Consider the following 23,005-nt stretch of genomic DNA (forward strand, 5'->3'; position numbering starts at 1 on the left):
AGTGCAGCACTCCCCCAGTGCTGGCACTCAGAAGTTTGGATGTGATATTTGTCCTCAGGCCCCTGGGCTGGGACTTGAAGCAACAACCTTCTGACCCAGAGGTGGGAGTGTGATCCACTGAGCCACGGCTGACACTCTGGACAATACAACATTAGAAACAGAAAGTTACCCTTTAAAATCCTCCACCCTTTGCTTCCAGTGCTTAAATCTCATAATAAAAACCCCAGTATAAATAACAAGTATTTGATAGATAAATGTTGAAGTGTTGGTTTAGAGACACAAGTTTTGAGTTACCATTTGAGCATCCAGCACCTTTCTGACTCTCTATTGCTCGTGTCAATGACAGCCAGGCGACGGAGCTGAGGGCTGAATTTAGCTGAGAATAACGGGGCCTGCACCCCAGTTGGGAAACTGCCATGGGCGTCGCACTGATAGAGAGACAGGAAGGTGCTGGAGGACTGACTGGGAAATGGGCCTCCAACCAATCGGGGCGCGGGAGGGGGTGACCCGACCCCCGGGGTTCAGTGCCCCTGTGTCCGAAGCAGGAGTCACGGGAATAGGGTACAGAGGAGCCGAACAGAAACCATTTAATAGAAACCATTTGGGTCCTGAACATTGTGCACATCCTTTTACTCTGGTTGTCTCTTATCCTCAAGTAATTTTCTGTTTTTTTTTTAACCATGTTCTGTTGCATTAATAAACTTTTTTTAGTAAAAAGATTTTATTCTGCTGGGCTTCTCATGATTAGATTTCTGCACTTTAGGGAAAGTGGGTGAGAGGGGTTGGCAGGCTCTTTAACAGAAAGTGAGTCCCTCTAAGGTAATTAGCAAAGGAGCCAGAGGGGGAGATGAGATTTTATTTTTGACACAGCGATGTTAGAAAATGGGGGTCAGGGAGTCAATTAACCCTTTATCCCTTTTCCCAAACTCTGAAATGATTCACAGTGATAACCCTTATTGGTGACAGTGGTTAGATTTTATTCAGTATAAATAAGACCTGACACATGCTCATGTCTGAGCAGTAGTATCAAAGTGCAGCAGCATTACTATTACTCTGGGTAGATGCACCATCTCCACGTAAATGTTCCCTGGTCTGCCCCAGATGCCATGGCACCAGTCAATGCAATATGTAAAACCTCTACAAATCTCTGTGCTCGGGGAATCCTTTCTGATACTTTTTTACATCACAAAGTCGATGGAGACTGATTTAACCCAATCATTGCCGAGCTAACATTTGAACGGACCAATTACAAAACCTGTCATTGAACCATCTGTACCCGCCCAAGCCACGTCAAACTCTCAAACAATTGGCTTCCCACGCTCCGTCCCCGGTACAGGGAGTCAGCATTCCCATGCCAAGCAGTGAAAACATGGTGGCCTTGACACCCAGGTGTCGTCTAGGATTCAATGCACTCTTGTTTTCTCTGTCCTCTGGGAGCTGTTCATCTCCCTGTTCCCACATAGCAAGTCGTCTGTTCTCAGCTCTGCCAGATTTCTGCTGAAGTTCGGCCCCTTTTACACCTTTCGGATCAATAAAACAATCAGAGAATGAAGACCCAAGTGTGGTTTTCTTTTAAAGAAGTTCAGAGGCAAAGGATACAAATTTCGCCAAGATACAGCGATTAACTTATTCATTTCATCTTTCTTGCCTTTCACTAGAATGTAGGTGGAAACCAGATTGTTACATTCCACTGAACTACACCCACGGTGAGTTGTTACAATTTCTTTACTATCCAGTACAATATTTTCCTCATATCTTCAAAACAGAAATCAAACATTCTCATTTGATTTCAGAGATTAACATAATTGATTTGCTCTTTATTGTAGATGTCAGGCTGGGGTTGTTCTCCTTAGAGCACAGGAGGTTGAGGGGAGATTTGATAGACGTGTACAAGATTTTGACAGGTTTAGTTAAGGTGGATAAAGAAAAGCTGTTCCCATTTGCTGATGGTACAAGGACGGGGGGGACACACAGATTTAAGGTTTTGTGTAAGAGATGCAGGGGGGGTATGAGGAAGAACTGTTTTATGCAGCGAGTGGTAATGAGCTGGAACTCGTTGCCTGTGTGGGTGGTGCAAGCGGAGACGATGAATGAATTCAAATGGAAATTGGGTGGACACTTGAGGGAAGTAAACTTTCAGGGATATGGGGATAACCCGGGACAGTGGGATTAGTTTGCTCTACAGAGAGCCGGCATGGACCCGTTGGGCTGAATGGCCTCCTTCTCTGTCCTAATGGCTCTTGATCTAAAGAGAACAATTTCAGCTGCTCCAGTCTCTCCAACCAACTGAAGTCCCTCATCCCTGGTGCCATTCTCGTAAATCTCCTCTGCTCCCTCTCTAAGAACTTCACATCTTTCCTAAAGTGTGGGGCCCAGATATAGGGTTCCATTTTAGAGGGATAGAATTGAATAGCAGGGAGGTTATGTTCAACTTGTTTCGAACCATGGTTAGACTACACTGGGAGTACTGTCAACATTTGTGATCTCCATTTAGAAAAGGAAATAGAGGCACTGGAGAAGGGGCAACAAAGATTCACAAGAATAATCCCAGAACTGAGAGCATTTAACCCTCAGGAAAGGCTGGGGCTGCATTTCTCTAGAAAAAAGATTGAAGGGTGACCTGATCGAAGTCTTTAAGGTTATGAAGGGGATCAATAATCCAATAGGGATTTCATGAGAAACCTCTTTACCCAACGAGTGGTGTGAACGTGGAACTCACTACCACAGCGAGTGGTTGAGGTGAATAGCATGAATACATTTAAGGGGGAGCTGGATACATACATGAGGGAGAAAGGAATAGAAGGATATGCTGATGGGGGGAGATGAAGAGGGGTGGGTGGAGGCTCATGTGGAGCATAAATGTTGACAGAGACCAATTGAGCCACCTGGCCTGGCCCTGTGCTGTAGACTCAATGGAACAGAGACAAATGTATTTCTTTTAGATCTACCTGCAGTGGTAGGAAAAGGACAATTTACCATCCAGGATAAAACAAATGTGTTTCATCGCTGTTGCAGATCAATTCAATGGAAACGTGCACTCCCAGGCTTAAAGATCATCACTGGAAGCAAAGTTGTGAGACCGGCCAGTCCAGCAGAAAGAAACCCTCTGACACTCCCACTTCACCAAGTGTCAGAATGAACATGGTTCAGTCCTGGATGTGACTAACAGCAGCAATAACAGCAGAATCCAACCCCTGGAATCACTTGTGAACTCGCTGGTGTCTCCGCAGGCTGGATAAATGAACAAATCCCTTCCCACATACAGAGCAAGTGAATGGCCGCTCCCCAGTGTGAATTCTCTGGTGTTTCTGCAGATGGGATAACTGAGTGAATCCTTTCCCACACTCAGAGCAGATGAATGGCCTCTCCCCGGTATGAAGTCGCTGGTGTGTCAGCAGACTCGATGTGTCAGCGAATCCCTTCCCACACTCAGAGCAGGTGAACGGCCTTTCCCCACTGTGAAATCGCTGGTGTGTCTGCAGGCTGGATAACTGACTGAATTTGTTCCCACACACAGAACAGCTAAATGGCCTCTCTCCAGTGTGAATTCGCTGGTGTGTCAGTAGGTTGGGTGACTGAGTGAATCCCTTCCCACACTCAGAACACGTGAACGGCCTCTCCCCGGTCTGAACTCGCTGGTGTGTCCGCAGGTGGGATGACCCAGTGAATCCTTTCCCACACTCAGAGCAGGTGAATGGTCTCTCCCCGGTGTGAACCCGCTGGTGCTTCAGCAGGTGGGATGACCGAGTGAGTCCCTTCCCACATTCGGAGCAGGTGAAAGGCCTCTCCCCAGTGTGAATGCGATGATGAATTTCCAGTTCAGATGGGATTTGGTAGCGCTTCCCACAGTCTCCACATTGCCATGGTTTCTCCATAGTGTGGTTGTCCTTGTGAATCTCAAGGTTTGACCATCAGTTGAAGCCTCGAACTCACACGGAATACTTGGACAGTCTCTCTGCACTGTGATGTTTTTTCAGGCTGTTTAACTGGTTAAAGCTCTTTCCACAGTCAGTGCACTGGAACACTCTCACTGAGGTGTGTGTGTGTCTCGGTGCTTTTCCAGTCACAATAACGTTTAAAATGTTTTGAAGCAGACAGAACAGACAAACATTTCTCCTTCCAGATTCAAAGCTTAAGAGTATTCGCATTGTGATGAATCAAGCGACACTGTCAGATCATGACATGATGTTTGTTCTGAAATTTTTGTCTGAAAACTCTCTCCTTTTGATAGCCTGTAAAAAAGAGTTCGTAAAAATCAATACAGGATAAAATTTTGGAACTGAGAATTCTAGTTCATGTGGAACATTCTTTCTTCTGTCACTCCCCAAAAGGTGTGAATCTTTGTCCCACACACTGTCCCTCCATTCTCACTCTGCTGTACCTTAAATTCCCAATTCTCCTGATTCATGCTGATCGATAGATCCATGCTCACCGCTTCCTCTCCAGGACACAGAGACCTGAAAATCTTCAAGCAGGTGGTCAACCATATATGTGTCTATTTTAAAGCATGAAAAATGTATCATATACTGCACTGTATCACTTGCTTAAGATACAAGGGGAATGTGAATAGCAACTTTATTTACCTCCGAGTAGGACAAAGGCAGCAGATGCATGGGAACACCACCACCACTACTTGCAAGTTCCTCTCCAAGCCACTCACCATCCTGACTAGGAAATATATCAGCTGTTCCTTCACTGCTGCTAGGTCAAAATCCTGGAAATCCTTCCCTCACAGTATGTTGGGTGTACCTGCACCACATGGACTGCAGCGGTTCAAGAAGGTCTCTCACCACCACCTTCTCAAAGGCAATTAGGGATGTGCATTTAAAATGTTGGCCTAACCAGTGACACTCAGACCCGGTGAAAGAACATAATGAAAATGTAGACAGCGCGCAGTCATGACCTGGAACTTGCTGCCTAAGGGGTGGTGGAAGCAGAGAAGATCAATAATTTAAAAGTGAAATTGGATGGACACTTGAAGGAAACTTCTGGGAGAGAGAATGGAGATATTGAGGGTGAAGGAGACCGATTGTTCTACAGACTCGAGTTGCTGAATGGAGTCCTTCTGTGCCATAATGACTCCATGACTGGAAATATATACTTAGCTACAGCACCTTATTACAAGACTAGAAAAGAAATGGAAAGGGGGAGAAAAGAAAGTGTTTTACTCACAGATGTTGGACACAAGAGGAAGTTTTAGTCTGGGTGAAGCTCAATCTTCATTCACACAAAGCCCGCGCTCTGATTGGCTGGAGGACAAGAGTCCTTCCGGTCCACCAACTTCCCATTGGTCAATCCCTCAGCATGACGGGAAGGGGCGGGCTCTCTCCCGCACATGCGTAGCTTCCCCTCTCTCGAGCTCTCCGAGAGGCTTCTCGCTCTGACCGGAGCCGGTTGCCTGGAAACCTTGGCTCGAGGAGGAGGGGGAGGGGGAGGGGGAGCAATGGGTGGGGGCGGGGCTCCCGCGTCCGCCAGCCTGGCCTGCAGACTGGAACCCGAGACATCACCGCGGGGCAGAGTGATTCCTATTGGCTGATTCAGGCAGGGTTCCATTGTGGACGTCACAATGAGGAAGTTGGACAATGAGCTTCAGACGAAAACTTCCTCCTCTGGGCAACATCTGTGAGGAAATCAATGTTTCGCCCTTTCCATTTCTTTTCTCAATCTGGGGGCAAATTGTTGACTTGCAGGAACTGAAGGGAAAGGAAGTGGTTCCAGGGAGGGTGCAGACTCTGGAAAGGTTGGCCCAGGTCTCTCTTTCTCTTAAAGACATTGTGACACCCAAGTGAGAGTGTTTCCAGTGCACTGACTCTGGAAAGAGCTTTAACCAGTTACACAGCCTGAAAAAACATTGCACTATTCACAACGGGGAGAGACTGTACATGTTCTGTATGTAGATGAGGCTTCAACTGATTGCCAAAGTTGGAGAGACTCAAGGACACTCACAACATGGAGAAATCATGGAAATGTGCGGACTGTGGGAAAGCATTCAGATTCCCATGTCAGCTGGAAACCCATCGACGCAGTCACACGGGTGAGTGGCCATTCACCTGCTCGAAGTGCGGGCAGGGATTCACTCAGCGATGCAACCTGCTGAGACATCAGCGAGTTCACACGGGGGACAGGCCGTTCAACTGCTCTCAGTGTGGTGAGGGATTCAGTGATTTGCCCACCCTTCTGTACCACCAACAACTTCACACCAAGAAGAGGCCATTCACCTGCTCTGAGTGTGGGAAGGGATTCAATCGGTCAGCCCATCTACTAAGACACCAGTGGCTTCATACTGGGGAGAGGCCGTTCACCTGCTTGGAGTGTGGGAAGGGATTCATTCAGTCATCCAACCTTCTGCGACACCAACAAGTCCACACTGGGGAGAAGCCGTTCACCTGCTCCGAGTGAGGAAGGGATTCACTCAGTTGTCCAGCCTGTTTACCCACCGGCGACTTCACAGCGGGGAGAGGCCATTCCTCTGCCCCAATTGTGGGAAGGGATTCAATCGATTATCCAACCTGTGGAAGCACCAGCAAGTTCACAAGTGATTACAGGGGTTGGATTCCGTTATTGCTGCTGTTAATCACATCCAGGACTGAACCATGTTCATTCTGGCAGATGGCAATGGAGGGTTTTTTTCTGGTGGACTGTCTGTTCTCATGACTTTGCTTCCAGTGGGCTGATGCTCTGAGACTTGTTGCGAGTATTTAGCTGCTTATTTCATATAGATCACAGGAACAGAGGGTGTTTTGAAGGCAAATGAAATGGTATTTAGTTTGCGTTTCTGCTTGGAACCTCCTAAAGCATGCCACTTTGCCATGAAGATGGGCTGTGCGAGGGTTAGAAAGTTATTTTGTTTAATTTATCTGGGTGTTGTTCACAGAAAGCAGCCACAGATTTGCTCTTGTTTTATTTGCAGATAAATTGGAGTTGCTGAGTGGAAAAGAAGCTGGAAGATTTGTCGAGCTTGGAGTTGGAGGATGAAATCTACAGTGACCCTCCCAGTGAAAGGCCTTGCGGTAGAACCAGTCAGCTTGAGCAGTTAGCTTGGAAAGAGCTGTGAAGATGCAGTTGGAGCAGGCTGGGGAGAAGCAGTTTGTCTGGTCAAAGTCAGGTCAAGAAGGCAGTGAGGCTCACGCTTGAGTTGAGGAATCCACAGTCGTGAGGTCTGAAAGAAATTTTGGAGGGTCGCTTAGCCAAAAGCTGATGGAATGTTGCTCAAAGGTAGGACGGGGTTTACAACTTAAATAATTACAAAACAGTGTCAAGTTCGTAGTGTGTAGTTTTTTCAATTTTTTTCTTTACAATAAAGTTTGTTTTTGTTTAAAAACATTACATTTTGTGGCATAACTATTTCAGTGAATCACTAGGTGTTCAGATTTCTCTTTAAACACTGACAGTCCCGACCGGGATGGTAACGTTCTAGCTTGGTGCCTGGGGAAAAAAGTGACCAGAAACGGTCAGTGAGAATCTCCACAGAGAGCGAGGCAGCAGAAGCCAGTCAGGCTCAGGAAGAGGTGAACAGATAATGGGTGTTTTCAAGTTACTGAATGAGACAGCGTGGCCTGTTTGTTCTTCTTCTTTGTCATGGGCAGTGAGTCAGAACTGGAAGCTTTTTATATTTTTTCACAGAATCACTGTCAAGACCAACATTTATTGCCCATACCTAATTGCCCATGAGAGGAGGGTGGTGAGCCACCTTCCGGGACCGCTGCTGTCTATCTGATTCGAGTTTTCTGTAACAGTTTGGTACAACTGTGTGTCTTGCTCGGCCATTTCTGAGGGCAGTTAAAGGTCAACCACATCCCTGTGGGTCCAGAATCACATGTAGGTCAGACCAGGTAAGGGCGGCAGATTTCCTTCCCTGAAGGGCATTGGTGAACCAGATGGATAAGAGAATTCCAAAGATTCACAAGCCTCTGAGAGAAGAAATTTCTCCTCATCTCAGTCTGAAATGATCGGCCCCTTATCCTGAGACTGTGCCCCGTGTTCTAGATTCCCCAGCCAGGGGGAAACAGCCTCTCAGTGTCCACCCTTCACACCCTGGCTCTGGCAGCAAGTTGGCTCCACCATTTGCCAGTTGAACTTTCAGATGTGAAGCAATGGGGAAAACATTCTTAATAAGTGTCGCCTGGTTGACTCTGGTGGGCTTTGCAGATTCCCAGTCAATGTCCCGACTCCTCCCCTCCCAGCCGAGGAATCTTCGAGAAGAGCGGGAACTCCGGCTTTGTGCCCTTGTGGCATTGTGGCCCGGTCTAGTGCCCCCCCCACCCCCACCACCGCACCCGGGCAGATACCAGGGACCTGACATTAATCCCCTTGGGGTCTGAAAGAAATCCAAACAATTTTCAAAGCAAACACTGATGCAGCTTGAAACTGATACATTGGTCACTGAAACAAAATCCACGTGGGACTCCGCTCCCTCATTAGCTTCATGTGGCAGATTGACCAATGGGAACAACTGGAGGACCGAAAGGACTCTGGTCCTCCAGCCAATCAGAGCTTCCCCCATTGTCTGAATGCAGAAGTTGGACAATGAGTTTGTTCACCTGCTCATTGCTGCCCAGTAAAGCTGCTGCTCCTCTCTCTCTGAATGAAGGATGAGCTTCACACAGACTAAAACTAACTCCTGAGTCCAATGTCTGCGAATAAAACACCTTCTTACCACCACCACCACCACCACCACCGTTTCCATTTATTTTCTCATTCTGGGGGTAAATTGTTGACTTGCAGCAACTGAGGGGAAAGGAAATGAATCCAGGGAGGGTGGAGACTCTGGAAAGGTTGGTCCAGGTCTCTCTCTCTCTCTCTTAAAGACACTGACATCCTTTGCTCCCTCAGCTTGACACATTTATTTGTCTGGCCAAAAGGATGGTCTCTTTCCTAATGTTCACAATTAAAGGGGTGGTTTCTCCAGGAGGTAGCTGACATTCAGGTGACATTATAGCAATATAGGATATAGTATGGTCTAGTGTTATTATAATGGTACATATTATTTATGGTTCTCTAATTAAGAACACGTATTTTATTCCTAGTCTTGTAATATAGTGCTGTATATATTTCCAGTCATAGAGTCATAAAGGCACAGGAGTCTATTTGGTAACTTGAGTCCTTGCCAACTCTGTAAAGTAATCCAGTCAGTACCATTCCCCCTCTGTATCCCCGTTGCCCTAAAAGTTTATTCCCTTCAAGTGGCCATCCAATTTCACTTTGAAATCATTGATTGTCTCCGCTAACACCATCCTCATCGGCAGCGGGTTTCAGATCATCACAACTTACTGTCTAAATAAAGTTTCTCCTCACATCCCCGTGTAGTTCTAATCAAGTAATCCAGTACGAATAGTCATTTGGTAGCACAGAACCTGAGTACTGCTGAAGAAAGTGACATGATGTCAATGCTTTTTGTCTTGCACTCATCAGGACAATTTGCAAGAATACCAATTGTAAATGGAACAACAATTTATATTGCATGGGAAGAGAGTGCTGATTGGTTGGCAAGTAGACTCTAATTGGTAGAGGCGTTGCCATGCACAATGATCTCAGAAACGGTTTACTATGAAACTTTTGTTTAAATGCAAACCAGACTCTGGTTGATCAAGGCAGTGTCCTGGGGAATGAACCATGGAATGGCTTAAATGTCAGTTGGGAAGCATTTTTTGGGGAGGTGATGGCATAGTGGTATTGTTGCTGGACTAGTGATACAGGCACCCAAGATAATGTTCTAAGAACCCAGGTTCAAATCCCGGTACAGCAAATGGTGGAATTTGAATTCAATAAAAATCTGGAATTAAAAAGTCTCATGATGATTATGAAACCATTGTCAATTGTTGTAAAAACCCATTTGCTTCACTAATGCCCTTTAGGGAAGGAAATCTGCTGTCCTTACATGGTCTAGCTGACACGTGACTCCAAACCCACAGCAATGTGGTTGACTTTTAAATGCCCTCTGAATAAGTGTAATTAGGAAATGGCAATAAACGCTGGCCTAGCCAGCGACACCCACATCCCATAAATGATTTCTTTTTTTAATTTAGGGGACTGTGATCATTGTATTGTATGTTTTAGGATGATGATATAAAAGGACAATAGGCAATCCACAGTAAGAATTATTAACTGGACAAGACCCGAGTTGGGCCAGAGAGAGTGGAGCAAAAGATTGGCAGGAAAAACTGCAGTTGAACAATGGGCAACCTTCACAAAATTGGTTTGGGCACAGTCAAGGTATATTTCATCAAAAGAGAAGGTAGGGCAAACAAATCCAGAGCTACCTGGATGAAAAAGGAGATTGAAATGATGATCAAGAAGACAAAGTGCGCTTATGATAGGTGTCAGGTAGAAAATACAATTGTGAACCAAGAGGGATACAGGTGGTTCAGAGGGGAGGTGAGAAAACATATTAGAGAAGCAAAGAGGGATTATGAGAAAAGACTGACAGCCAACATAAAGGGGAATCCCAAAGTCTTCTATCGACATATAAAGAGTAAAAAGGTGTTAAGGTGGAATAGGTCCAATTAGGGACCTAAAAGGAAATTAACACATGGATGAAGGGGCCAAAGTTGAGGTATTAAATGAATACTTTTAATCCATCTAGAACAAATAAAAAAAATTAGGAAACAGTGATCACAAGCTACCTACACCCTATTATTGAAACACTAATTCATGCTACTATCCTCCTCCAGCTTTTTCACCAGTTCTCCTCCCCTGAAGGTACTGACTCTCGGGTTCAGTTTCACACTCACCTATTACCCTCCCCAATATGTCACCCAGGTGTCTGAATCTTTACACCTGAAGTTAACAAACTGTTTTGCTAAGGGGGCGTCACAATCAAATCCAGTGACTACCCACATATACTTTATGTCAGGGCGGGGTCACTGCGCCCCCCACCCCCATTTTCCATCCCAGTCCCACGATTTTGGAGACTGGGCTCCGGATGAGTAATGGCGACCGCAGCTCCCACAATCCAACGCGCTGAGAAAAGCGCTCTATCCGCCAAGCGGGCGGGCAGCCCGGGACTGCGCATGTCCAAGGGAGCGGGGAAACTGCGCATATGGTGAGGAGACGATGGATTGCGCATGTGAGCCTGCGGGTTTTGGGCATGAATGTGCATGTGCGGGGGTGAGATGGGGACCTGCGCAAATCCCGCGCTCTGATTGACTGAGGGCCATTGTCTGTTCCGTCTTCCAGCCTTTCCCATTGGACAACAGCTCAGCGCGGCTGGTGGGGGGGAGGGGGTAGGGGTCGCAAAATCCCTCCCACGTGGGGTTACGCCTCTCATTGCCTTCAGGTGAGGGATTGACCAATGGGAAGTCTGGAGCACCGGAAGGACTCTTGTCCTCGAGCCAATCAGCACGCTGGCTTTGTGTAAATGAAGAGTGACCTTCACACAGACTAAAACCTCCTCCTGTGTCCAACATCTGTGAGTAAAACACTTTCTTTTCTCCCCCTTTCCATTTCTTTCCTCATTCTGGGGGGAAATTGTTGACTTGCAGGAACTGAAGGGAAAGGAAGTGAATCCAGGGAGGGTGCAGACTCTGGAAAGGTTGGCCCAGGTCTCTCTCTCTCTCTTAAAGACATTGACATCCTTTGCTCCCTCAGCTTGACACATTTGTTTGTCTGGCTAAAAGGATGGTCCCTTTCCTAATGTTCACAATTAAAGGGGTGGTCTCCCCAGGAGATGGCTGACATTTGAGGGGACAGTATATTTATATAGGACAGAGATATGTCTAGTGTATGTTATTTATGGTTCTTTAGTAACAGAGATGGAGTCATTACAGCACAGAAGAGCCCACTTAGCAATTGGAGTCCATGCCGACACTGTAGAGCAACCTAGTCAGTCCCATCCCCCCTCTATATCCCTGTTCCCCTGCAAGTTTATTTCCTTCAAGTGCCCATCCAATTTCATTTTAAAATCATGAATCGCCTCCACTTCCACCACCCTCGGAGGCAGCAAGTTCCTGATCATGAAAAATCACTGCCTAAAAAAAACCTTCTTCAGATTTTCCCGATATCTCTGATCAGGAAATAAACTTAAATGATGATTTTCATATTATGGACAGGAAGCAATGGGTTTGCAGCTGTTGATCAGCATGAATCGGCCCCTTCTGGACAATTGGGAGGGTGTATATTAAATACAGCAGAGTGAGAATGGAGGGAGAGTGTGTGGGATGGAGATTTACAGATGTTGGGAACAAGTGAGGGATGTATGTTCCATAGAAACTAGAATTGTCAGTTCTGAATTTCTATTGCTGTCCTGACAGATGATTTTTGTAAACACTTTTTACAGGATATTAGCAGGGGAGGATTTTCAGCCTGAAATCTCAAACCAAACATTGTGTCAAGATCTGATAGAGTCATCCAATTCGTCGGGACCTGAATATCATCGGCCGTTGAATCTGGAAGGAGAAATGTTTGTCTGTTCTGGCTGCTTCAAAAGGTTTTCATCATCGGTGTGACTGGGTAAACACCGAGACACAGACACCCGAGTAAGAGTGTTCCAGTGAAATGAGTGTGGAAAGAACTTTAACCAGTTACACAGCCTGAACGTACATCACAGTATTCACAGCGGGGTGAGGCTGTGCACGTGTTCTGTGTGAGGACGAGGCTTCAACTGATCATCAAACCTGGAGAGTCACAAGGACTCCTGTATCATGGAGAAGCTGTGGAAATGTGGGGACTGTGGGAAGGGTTTCCGGTTCCCGTCTGCGCTGGAAACTCATCGACGCATTCACACTGGGGAGAGGCCATTTATTTGCTCCATGTGTGGGAAGGGATTCACTGATTCATCCACCCTTCGGAAACACCAGCATGTTCACACCAGGGAGAGGCCGTTCACCTGCTCCGAGTGTGGGAAGGGATTCAGGGATTCATCCCACCTGTTGACACACCAGCGGGTTCACACCAAGGAGAGGCCATTCACTTGCTCGGAGTGTGGCAAGGGATTCAGTCATACATCTCACCTGCTGACACACCAGCGAGTTCACACGGGGGAGAGGCCATTCACCTGCTCTGTGTGTGGGAAGAGATTCACTCAGTCTTGCAACCTGGTGATGCACCAGCGAGTTCACACTGGGGAGAGGCCACTCACCTGCTCTTTGTGTGGAAAGCAATTCAATCACTTATCCAACCTGGTGAGACACCAGCGAGCTCACAGTGGAGAGAGGCCGTTTACCTGCTCTGAGTGCGGAAAGGGATTCACTGATTCATCCAACCTGCTGAGACATCAGCGAGTTCACACCGGGAGAGACCATTCGCCTGCCCTGAGTGTGGGAAGGGATTCAGTCAGTTCTCGAGCCTGCGGAAACACCAGTGAGCTCACACTGGGGAGAAGCCATTCACCTGCTCTGAGTGTGGGAACGGATTCTCTCAGTCCCCACACCTGCTGACACCCCAGTGAGTTCACAAGTGATTACAGGGGTTGGATTCTGCTGTTATTGCTGTTGTTAATCACATCCAGAACTGAAACATATTCATTCTGACACTTGGTGAAGTGGGAGGGTCAGAGGGTTTCTTTCTGCTGGACTGGCTGGTCTCGTGACTTTGCTCCCAATGGGCTGATGCTCTTTGAGCCCGGGAGTGCATATTTCCACTGATATGATCCACAAAAGCTGAAGAAGCACATTTATTTTATCCTGGTAGTAAATAGTGTTTTTCCACCCACTACAGGTAGATCTGAAATAAATGCATTTGTCTCTGTTCCATTGAGCCTCGAGGCTGGAGTGAGGATTTATGAGAATGACACGAGTCATCGGTTAAATGGTGCATTCTCCATGGCAATGCATCCACCAATCAGAGTGCATTTGCCAACCGATCAGCACACTCCTCTCATGAAGTATAAATTGTTGTTCCCTTCATATTTGATATTCTTGCAAATGTTCTGGTGAGTGTAAGATGAAAAACTTCGATGTCTCTTTTTTCTACAATTACTGTTTTAATTAACAAACAGTAACAAAGATTGAATAATAATGAATGAGTAGTTATAGTAAAAGATTGAATTTTATTTGCTGTGAACATGTAAAACCTTAATTTCTGTGTATGTAAAGAATGTGCAATGATGATAAATGTACTGGCAAGAAAGACCTTCAAGCTCTGATTAGCCTCAACATTTGAAATATGAATAAAGGATGGTATAGAGTCAGATAAAGGGATAGTGTCAAAAAGTTCTGTGGTATACCTGTCTAAGGTAATGAGAGAATGTGGTGTAAGTAATTGGGGATCCAATTAAATTAATCTAGGAACCAAATTGACCAACAGGCCCAAAAGCTGTTCCCACCAAGGACGAGGGGACACAGGTTGAAGGTTTTAAGTGCGAGATGTGGGGGGGATGTGAGGAAGAAGTTTTTTTTACACAGCAAGTGAGAATGACCTGGAACTCTCTGCCTATGAGGTGATGCAATCAGAGATGATGAACGATTTCAAAAGAAAATTGGATGGGCACTTGAAGGCAATAAACTTGCAGGGATACGGGGATATAGAGGGGGAATGGGACCGACTGGATTGTTCTACAGAGAGTCAGCATGGACTCGAGTTACCAAATGGACCTTTTTGAAGGTAACTTTGTAACATTTAACCCATGTTGGTGCAGCTGTTCAACAAAACTAACAACTTCTTAAACAAATATTTCTGATTCTTGACCAATGGGAAAAGGGTTCCTCATTTCCCCACAACAAATTGAGCCAATCAGCTTGGAGTCCCTTCTAACTGTGAACTATAACTTGTTCCAGGACACCCTGTTAAGATACACCTGGTGCTCTGACCCCTTCCTGAACTTAACACCAGTTTTTTTTTCCTTAAAGCTACATTACAGTATCTGGAACTTAAAGAGACAGGCAATTGAAGACTGTTCATCGTTAAGCTTACATACAGTACAATTTGGTAATATAAGCCTTATTAATTACACAAATGTGTCATCGAGGTGAAGTTTAACAGTTAACACTGATAAAGAGGATGATTCCCGTTATTTTGCAGGGAATCCCCACTCTTTTTAGTGACTTCAATGTGTTCATATCACCAAACCAGAACTTTCACACTCCTTAACCTTGTGTCGATCCTCAGTACAAGGTGAATCTGGGTAACATGTTCACCAATCTAATCCACATACTGTCGAGGTGCAGCCACTATCTAACACAGCACAGTTGAATGAGTCTGTGACTAATATACTCATCACTGGACCAAAGCTCCTTGTGATGACTACAATTCCTTCAGAGTGATCATCATCATCATCTTCAGCCTCAGAATTCTCTGTGTCATGTGTCACTTCGAAGACCCTGATTTTCCACTTTGGGCAGTTCATCACATAATGATATTTTGAGTCAGACCTGAAACACCTGTTAATTGTTCTCTGGCCATTCCTGGGGTTCATTCACCTATTAATGCTGTTCCAATCCTGTCTTTTGTTGAAATATCCAGATCTGCTAAAGATGTTTTCACCCTCATTCGAAACCTGTCAAAGTCCAACTATGCTTCATAGGCATTCAATAGATCATCTTTCTTGTAAATCTCATCAATGAACTTGAATAGAAGATCCAAACCTTCTTCAGTATCCAACTTCCAGCTCACTAAATACTTTGCTTCTGAATTTACTTTTGTTGGGAAGTGACAATGCTAAGACCAGACCTTGTTTCCTCTTTGGTAGGGACGTAACCCGTGTCCACATATCCACTTCATTCTTCCACTGGTCGTGTGGCTCAGATACTGAGAACATCAGCGGGTAATCAGACCCTGACAACTTCCACTTGCTTTCAGCCATTTCTCACAAAAGCTACTCGGGTTGTAAGCCTCTGTTTAATATTTTATTTTCCTCTAGTTACCAACATTCACCATTAGACAATCATTCTCTGTTACCATGTTATAATGTTGACAGCCTGATGACGAAGGAAGAAACTGGAGCTAATCTTTACTTGGTATAGATTTATTCACCGAGTGAAGCATTACAGGTATATACCTCCTGACTTGACTCCACTCTATGTTAGTAAGGGTCCCCTTATATATGCTCAAGTACCGATCTAATACATGATGTCCACCCGTATATACTTAACCTCAATTCACACAATCAATAGCCACAGTCAGAGCATCTAAAAGGTCTCCAATCGGTGTGACTGTCATGGTGTGTCAGCAGCTCGGATGTACAGGTGAATCCCTTCCCACACTCAGAGTAGGTAAACGGCCGCTCCCTGGTGTGAATTCGCTGGTGTCTCAGCAGGGTGGATCGATCACTGAATCCCTTCCCACACTCAGGGCAGGTGAATGGCCTCTCCCCGGTGTGAACTCGCTGGTGTGATTGCAGGCTGAATAACTGACTGAATCCCTTCCCGCACTCAGGGCAGGTGAATGGCCTCTCCCTGGTGTGAACTCGCTAGTGTGACTGCAGGTGAGATGACTGAGTGAATCCCTTCCCACACTCAGAGCAGGTGAATTACCTCTCCCCGGTGTGACTGCGCCAATGAATTTCCAACACAGATGGGTATCTGAATCCCTTCCCACAGTCCCCACATTTCCACGGTTTCACCATGATGCGCATGTTCTTGTGTCTCTCCAGGTTCTACGATCAGTTGAAGCCTCGTGCTCACAGAACACGTGTACAGTCTCTTCCCGCTGTGAATGGTGATGTTTTTCTCAAGCTGCATAACTGGTTAAAGTTGTTCCCACAGTCAGTCTCTCACTCGGGTGTGTGTGTCTCGGTGCTTTTCCAGTCACACTGATGTTTAAAACCTTTTGAAGCAGACAGAACAGACAAACATTTCTCTTTCCAGATTCAAAGGCTGATCATATTCAGGTCCCGATGAGTCAGGTGAGTCTGCCAGATCTTGACGTGATGTTTGGTTTGAGATTTCTGTCAGCAAACCCTCCCCTTCTAATATCCTGCTAAAGGAGTTTACAAAAGTCATTCTTGTCAGTACAGGATAGAAATTCAGAACAGACAATTCTAATTTCTGTGGAACATTCTTTCCTCTCTCATTCCCCAAAAGCAGTAAATCTCCATCCCACAAACTCTCACTCCATTCTCACTCTGCTGCAACTAAGTTACACCCAACATTACTGCACTAAAAATGTGTCTAATACACAGTGCTCAATTACATGATTAGAGATACATGGTGCTGCGGGGATGAAATTTATTTCAACAGCCAGTGGTGATGTCCTGGAACCCACTGCCTATGAGGGTGGTGGTTCCAGAGACGATCAATGAGTTCTAAATGAAATTGAATTGACACTTGAAGGAAATGAACATGCAGGGGAACGAGGGTATAGAAGGGGAATGGGATTGACTGGATCGCTCTACAGAGAGTTGGTATGGACTCGAGTTGTCAAATGGACTCTTTCTGTGTCAGAATTACTCCATCATTGGAAATATATTAAGTAGCTACAGTACTCTCCTCCAAGACTAGAAGGATAACAAATTAACTTTATGACAAAACTATCAATAATATATCTAAAGTTTCCCCCGTTACAGAAGTATAATAATTTTCATAATATTATTCTGGTTTATTGTTGAGTAGGTTTGTGAGCGTGGATAGTTCTCTCTGTTTGATTTAACTACATTTGGAGTCAGAGAAACTGCAAGCTTGAAATTATCAAAAGAAGTTAGGTGTAGAAATGTACTTGAAATGCTTATGAGTAAACATCAATGGGGTCCTAGCATGTAAAGTGTGAAAGGAATTTGCGTTTCTAATGAAGTGAAGGGGTTGTTTGGATTTCAAAGGGATGTTAGGATTTTTACAACTAGCCAGATGAGCAAGGCTAAGCGTTGTGTTAATTTTCCCAAAGGTTACTGATAATATTGGCAACATGAAAGATTGTTATAGTATGGGAAAGTTAAAGATCCAAAGACCTATGGAACAATGGAATTAACATATTAAAGAGAGAGAAACATATATAAAGGAGAATGAAAGGCTATGTTGGGAGGGCCCTTTGGGAAGCTTCCACCCATTTGTGCATAAGTCTACTTTGTCCAGAAACTAAAGTTGAAGACAAGCTTTTGGATCTCCTCTGTCAAGTGGGTACTGTGGTAACTTGCTGACTTATTTTTTAAATTTAAAATTTATTTTGGATTGTTGCCTTAAAGGGGGTGTGTAATTTAGAGTCAGGTCAATTAGGAATTTGAGGATTTGTTAAAGTATTAAGTAACTGTAATCTTATGTATGTGCTTGAAATCTTTCATTTTGTTAATGAATATTTTAATGTCATGTTTAAAATCTCTGAAGGTCTTAGTGGACTCCTTGTTTCTGAATTCAGTGCACACATTTTCTTGAAATAAATACAAATTGCAAAACTGTTGTGATAGCATGGCCAAGTTTCCCCTGTGGATTTGGTCCACCTGGCACACATCATAACACCCAAATCACAACATTAGACATATCTTTGTCCTTCATACTGTATTGTCCAGGGGGCAGAACTCTAATGAAATAAAATAAGGGACACTTCAGCCGTGGGGGAGGCATGGGTGGGGGTGAGATGCTCGTGACCGTGAAGCAGGTTGGGGGTATTTGCGTTTCAATATGAGAGGGGCTGGGTAGGAGGTGTCTAGAGACAATAATAGTGGGAGCAGTGGGGTTTAAAATCAACTAAAACTTACAATGGTTCTTGTTCAGTCACAACATCATCATCTCTCTGCTGGCCGACTCACTCACTTGCCGTCCCACTCGAATCACTCAAACTCACCCTGGAGACTCAGGGATCAGTTTCTCACAGGCTGTCCTAAAAATATGGGCAAAAATACAAAATAAGGAGGAATCCCTTAAAATACAGGACAGTTAAACACCCTGAAATTGTCTCCTTAAATGTCAGCCACCTCCTGGGGAAACCACCCCTTTTATTGTGAACATTAGGAAAGAGACCATCCTTTTGGCCAGACAAGTAAATGTGTCAAGCTGAGGGAGCAAAGGATGTCAATGTCTTTAAGAGAGAGAGAGAGAGAGACCTGGGCCAACCTTTCCAGAGTCTGCACCCTCCCTGGATTCACTTCCTTTCCCTTCAGTTCCTGCAAGTCAACAATTTCCCCCCAGAATGAGAAAAGAAATGGAAAGGGGGAGAAAAGAAAGTGTTTTACTCACAGATGTTGGACACAGGAGGAAATTTCAGTCTGTGTGAAGCTCAATCTTCATTCACACAAAGCCCGCGCTCTGATTGGCTGGAGAACCAGAGTCCTTCCGGTCCTCCAACTCTTCCCATTGGTCAGTCCCTCAGCACGACGGGAAGGGGGCGGGCTCTCCCCCGCACATGCGCAGCTTCCCCTCTCCCGAGTTCTCCGAGCGGCTTCTCGCTCTGTCCGGAGCTGTCAGCCGGATGCCTGGAAACCTTGGCTCGAGGAGGTGGAGGTGGAGGGGGAACAATGGGTGGGGGCGGGGCTCCGTGTCCGCGCGGGTGGGGTGGCGGGGCTCCCGTGTCCGCGCGCCTGGCCTGCAGACTGGAACCCGAGGATAAAAGCAAAAAACTGCGGATGCTGAAAATCCAAAACAAAAACAAAAATACCTGGAAAAACTCAGCAGGTCTGACAGCATCTGCGGAGAGGAACAGTTAACGTTTCGAGTCCGAATGACTCTTCAACAGAACTAAGTAAAAATGGAATAGAGGTGAAATATAAGCTGGTTTAAGGGGGGGTGGGACAGGTAGAGCTGGATAGAGGGTCAGTGATAGGTGGAGAAAACCAAAAGATGTCACAGACAGAAGGACAAAGAGGTGTTGAAGGTGGTGATATTATCTAAAGGAATGTGATCATTACGGGTAGAAAGCAGGACAAGCAAGGTACAGATAACCCTGGGGGAAGGGATTGAAAAAGGCTAAAAGGTAGAGATTAAACAATGGATGGAAATTCATTTAAAAATAATGGAAATAGGTGGGAAAATAAAAATGTATATAAATTATTGCAAAAAAGGGGGATCGGAAAGGGGGTGGGGATGCAGGAGAGAGTTCGTGATCTAAAATTGTTGAACTCAATATTCAGTCCGGAAGGCTGTAAAGTGCCTAGTCGGAAGATGAGGTGCTGTTCCTCCAGTTTGCGTTGAGCTTCACTGGAACATTGCAGCAAGCCAAGGATGGACATGTGGGCATGAGAGCAGGGTGGGGTGTTGAAATGGCAAGCGACAGAGAGGTCTGGGTCATGCTTGCGGACAGTCCGAAGGTGTTCCACAAAGCGGTCACCCAGTCTGCGTTTGTTCTCTCCAATGTAGTGGAAACTGCTTTGGGAGCAGCGAATGCAGTAGACTAAATTGAGGGAAGTGCAAGTGAAATGCTGCTTCACTTGAAAGGGATTCGCTCAGTTATCCCACCTGCTGACACACCAACAAGTTCACACTGGAAAAGACCATTTACCCGCTCTCGATGTGGGAAGGATTCACTCAGACGTCCCATCTGCAGACACACCTGCAAGTTCACACTGGAGAGAGGCCCTTCATTTGCTCCATGTGTGGGAAGAGATTCGCTCTTTCATCCTACCTGCTGACACAACAACAGGTTCACACTGGGGAGAGGCTGTTCACCTGCTCTGAGTGTGAAAAGGGATTCACTTGGTTAATCACTATGGGTATTAATTGTGTCAATTGAGGTAAAATATATACAGGTGGAGGGCATTTATTAGATGGTTACTTGAGCACATATAGAGAGGCAACTACTGCCTCACAGCAGGGTGTAGTCAGGAGGCCTTTACCTGTAATGTTTCACTCTGTGAATAAATCCATCCAAAGTAAAGACTGGCACCAGTTTCTTCCTTCACCATCAGGCTGTCAGGATTATAACATGGTAACAGAGAATACTTGTCTAATAGTCGAGGTTGGAAACTAAAGGAAAATAACATTTCAGACAGAAGCTGACAATCCAAGTAGCTTTTGTGAGAAATGGCTGAAAACAAGTGGAAATTGTCAGGGAATTGCCCTGAAGAAGGGTCATACGGACTCAAAAGGTTAACTCTGTTTCTCTCTCCACAGATGCTGCTATATCAGCTGAGTTTTTGCAGCCCTTTCTGTTTTTGTATCATATTTCCAGCATCTGCAGTAATTTACTTTTATATTATGGAAATTGTCAGGGTCTAATTACCTGCCGATGTTCTCGGTGTCTGAGCCACACGACCAGTGGAAGAATGAAGTGGATATGTGGACACGGGTTACGTCCCTACCAAGGAGGAAACAAGGTCTGGTCTTGGTATTGTCACTTCCCAACAAAAGTAAAATCAGAAGCGAAGTATTTAGTGAGCTGGATGCCCGTCAGTTGGATACTGATGAAGGTTTGGATCTTCTATTCAGGTTCATTGACGAGATTTACAAGAAAGATGATCTATTGGATGCCTATGAAGCATAGTTGGACTTTGACAGATTTCGAATGAGGGTGAAAACATATTTAGCAGATTTGGATATATCAACAAAAGACAGGATTGGAACAGCATTAATAGGTGAATGAACCCCAGGAATGCCAGAGAACAATTAACAGGTGTTTCAGGTCTGACTCAAAATATCATTATGTGATGAACTGCCCAAAGTGGAAAATGAGGGTCTTCGAAGTGACACATGACACAGAGAATTCTGAGGCTGAAGATGATGATGATGATGATCACTTTGAAGGAATTGTACTAGTCACAAGGAGCTTTGGTCCAGTGATGAGTGTGTTAGTGACAGACTCATTCAACTGTGCTGTGTTAGACAGTGGCTGCACCTCGGCAGTATGTGGATCAGATTGGTGAAAATGTTACCCAGATTCACCTCATAGTGAGGATCGACACAGGATTAAGGAGTATGAAAGTTCTACTTGTTTAGGTTTGGTGATGTGAACACATTGAAGTCACTAAAAAGAGTTGTGATTTCATGCAAAATAGCTGGAGTCAGCCACTTTATCAGGACTGGTGTAGACTCTAGTAAGATACCCTTCCTGTTGAGTATTCCTTCCATGAAAAAGGCACAAATGCAACTGGACATGGAGCAAGATAAGGCAATTGATTTTGGAAAGTCAGTGGATCTGCAGTTGACTCAGTCAGGACATTATCGTGTCCCCTTAACAATACTTGATGTTTCTAATCAGAGTGTTTGAGAAGGATTAATGGCATCAGGAGATAAGAATCAGAGAAAAAACGCAAATTGTCTTTCAGCTACACACAGACAATTTGCTCATCCTTCTTGTCAAAGATTTAAAATCCAACTTCATGTCCGGGACAGAGAGACCTGAAATTCTTTACGCAGGCTGTATATCTCCACACACATATATATATATAAATGTACGTATAACTGGACTGAAAATTAGTGATATACAGTACTGTATTTCTCAAAGATACAGTAGGAGGGGAATGTGACAAAGAACTTTATTTAGGCACAGAGTGGTCATGATCTGTAACTCGCTGCCAACAAGGTGGTGGAAGGGGAAATAAGTGATTTCAAAATGAAATTGGATAGGCACTTGAAGGAAATCAACTTGCAGGGTTATGGGGATACAGAGGGGCAATGGGACTGACTGATTGCTCCACAGGAAGTCAGTGCACACTCCGGTCGCCGAACGGACTCCTTCTGTGCTGTAATGATGCTATGACCTTATGGAAGCCGACTCGCTGCACACCAGCCCACCCTGCAGCCAGAACACACTGCGGGCGGGTTCAGCGGGGGAGGGTGGGACTTCCAGGACTTCTGCCCCTCGCTGGGGAAGGAGTCCCGCCCTCAGGAGCCACTAGCCAATCGGATTGGGCAGCAGTTCCAGCATTCCAAGCTGTGCCAAGAGGGCATTAGGGCACTTCCAGGACTGCAACCGGTTCCAAGAAGGTGCAATGAATTCTGGAGCAAGATACATCCGGGGTATTGGGCTGGGTGGGTTTGGGCGGCTTTGGGAGTGGGGCGGGGGCGGGGGGAGGTGGTGGTTTTTGATGAACAGGCAGGAAGGAAGAAAGGTGGGTGCTATCTTAACAGGGGGCTCCATGCAGAACTGGCATGGACTCAATGTGATGAATGGCCTCCTCTCTCCTAATGTTAAGATGGTCAAAATAAAATCATTTCAGCAGCACCAGTCTCTCCAACTAACTGATGTCCTTCATCCCTGGTGCCATTCTCGT

At 45.3% G+C, this 23,005-nt stretch overlaps 6 protein-coding genes across 8 annotated transcripts in view; 4 read left to right on the plus strand and 2 right to left on the minus strand.

Annotated features, from left to right (window-relative positions):
- The window catches only part of LOC144697160 (uncharacterized), a 176,133-nt gene extending 170,777 nt beyond the window's left edge, over window positions 1-5,356 (minus strand). The window contains exon 1 of the mRNA XM_078569014.1: window positions 5,173-5,356. The gene's annotated coding sequence lies outside the window, so the exon portion shown is untranslated. The remainder of the gene's footprint in view (window positions 1-5,172) is intronic.
- Window positions 1-23,005, plus strand: part of LOC144697932 (uncharacterized) — a 273,791-nt gene that overhangs the window by 218,589 nt on the left and 32,197 nt on the right. The window contains exons 5-7 of the mRNA XM_078569892.1: window positions 6,401-6,535; window positions 12,602-13,368; window positions 21,005-21,120. Coding sequence (XP_078426018.1) covers window positions 6,401-6,535; window positions 12,602-13,368; window positions 21,005-21,120 — 1,018 coding nt within the window. The remainder of the gene's footprint in view (window positions 1-6,400; window positions 6,536-12,601; window positions 13,369-21,004; window positions 21,121-23,005) is intronic.
- Window positions 1-23,005, plus strand: part of LOC144697248 (uncharacterized) — a 420,900-nt gene that overhangs the window by 44,538 nt on the left and 353,357 nt on the right. The window lies entirely within an intron of this gene.
- Window positions 954-19,239, minus strand: LOC144697204 (uncharacterized). Its single transcript, XM_078569090.1, has 2 exons — window positions 19,038-19,239; window positions 954-4,232 (listed from the first exon to the last, which is right to left on the minus strand). Exon 2 carries the CDS (start codon window positions 3,873-3,875, stop codon window positions 3,201-3,203), a length of 675 nt encoding a protein of 224 aa, XP_078425216.1. The 5' UTR covers window positions 3,876-4,232; window positions 19,038-19,239; the 3' UTR covers window positions 954-3,200.
- Window positions 5,349-23,005, plus strand: part of LOC144697079 (uncharacterized) — a 280,076-nt gene continuing 262,419 nt past the window's right edge. For all 3 annotated transcript variants that reach the window (XM_078568891.1, XM_078568888.1, XM_078568889.1), the window contains exon 1: window positions 5,349-5,622. The gene's annotated coding sequence lies outside the window, so the exon portion shown is untranslated. The remainder of the gene's footprint in view (window positions 5,623-23,005) is intronic.
- On the plus strand, window positions 5,661-7,354 carry LOC144697300 (uncharacterized). The gene has a single exon (XM_078569264.1). It carries the CDS (start codon window positions 5,950-5,952, stop codon window positions 6,397-6,399), a length of 450 nt encoding a protein of 149 aa, XP_078425390.1. The 5' UTR covers window positions 5,661-5,949; the 3' UTR covers window positions 6,400-7,354.

This window comes from Cetorhinus maximus, chromosome 23 (genome assembly GCF_964194155.1).
Source record: "Cetorhinus maximus chromosome 23, sCetMax3.hap1.1, whole genome shotgun sequence".
Taxonomy (NCBI): Eukaryota; Metazoa; Chordata; class Chondrichthyes; order Lamniformes; family Cetorhinidae; genus Cetorhinus; species Cetorhinus maximus.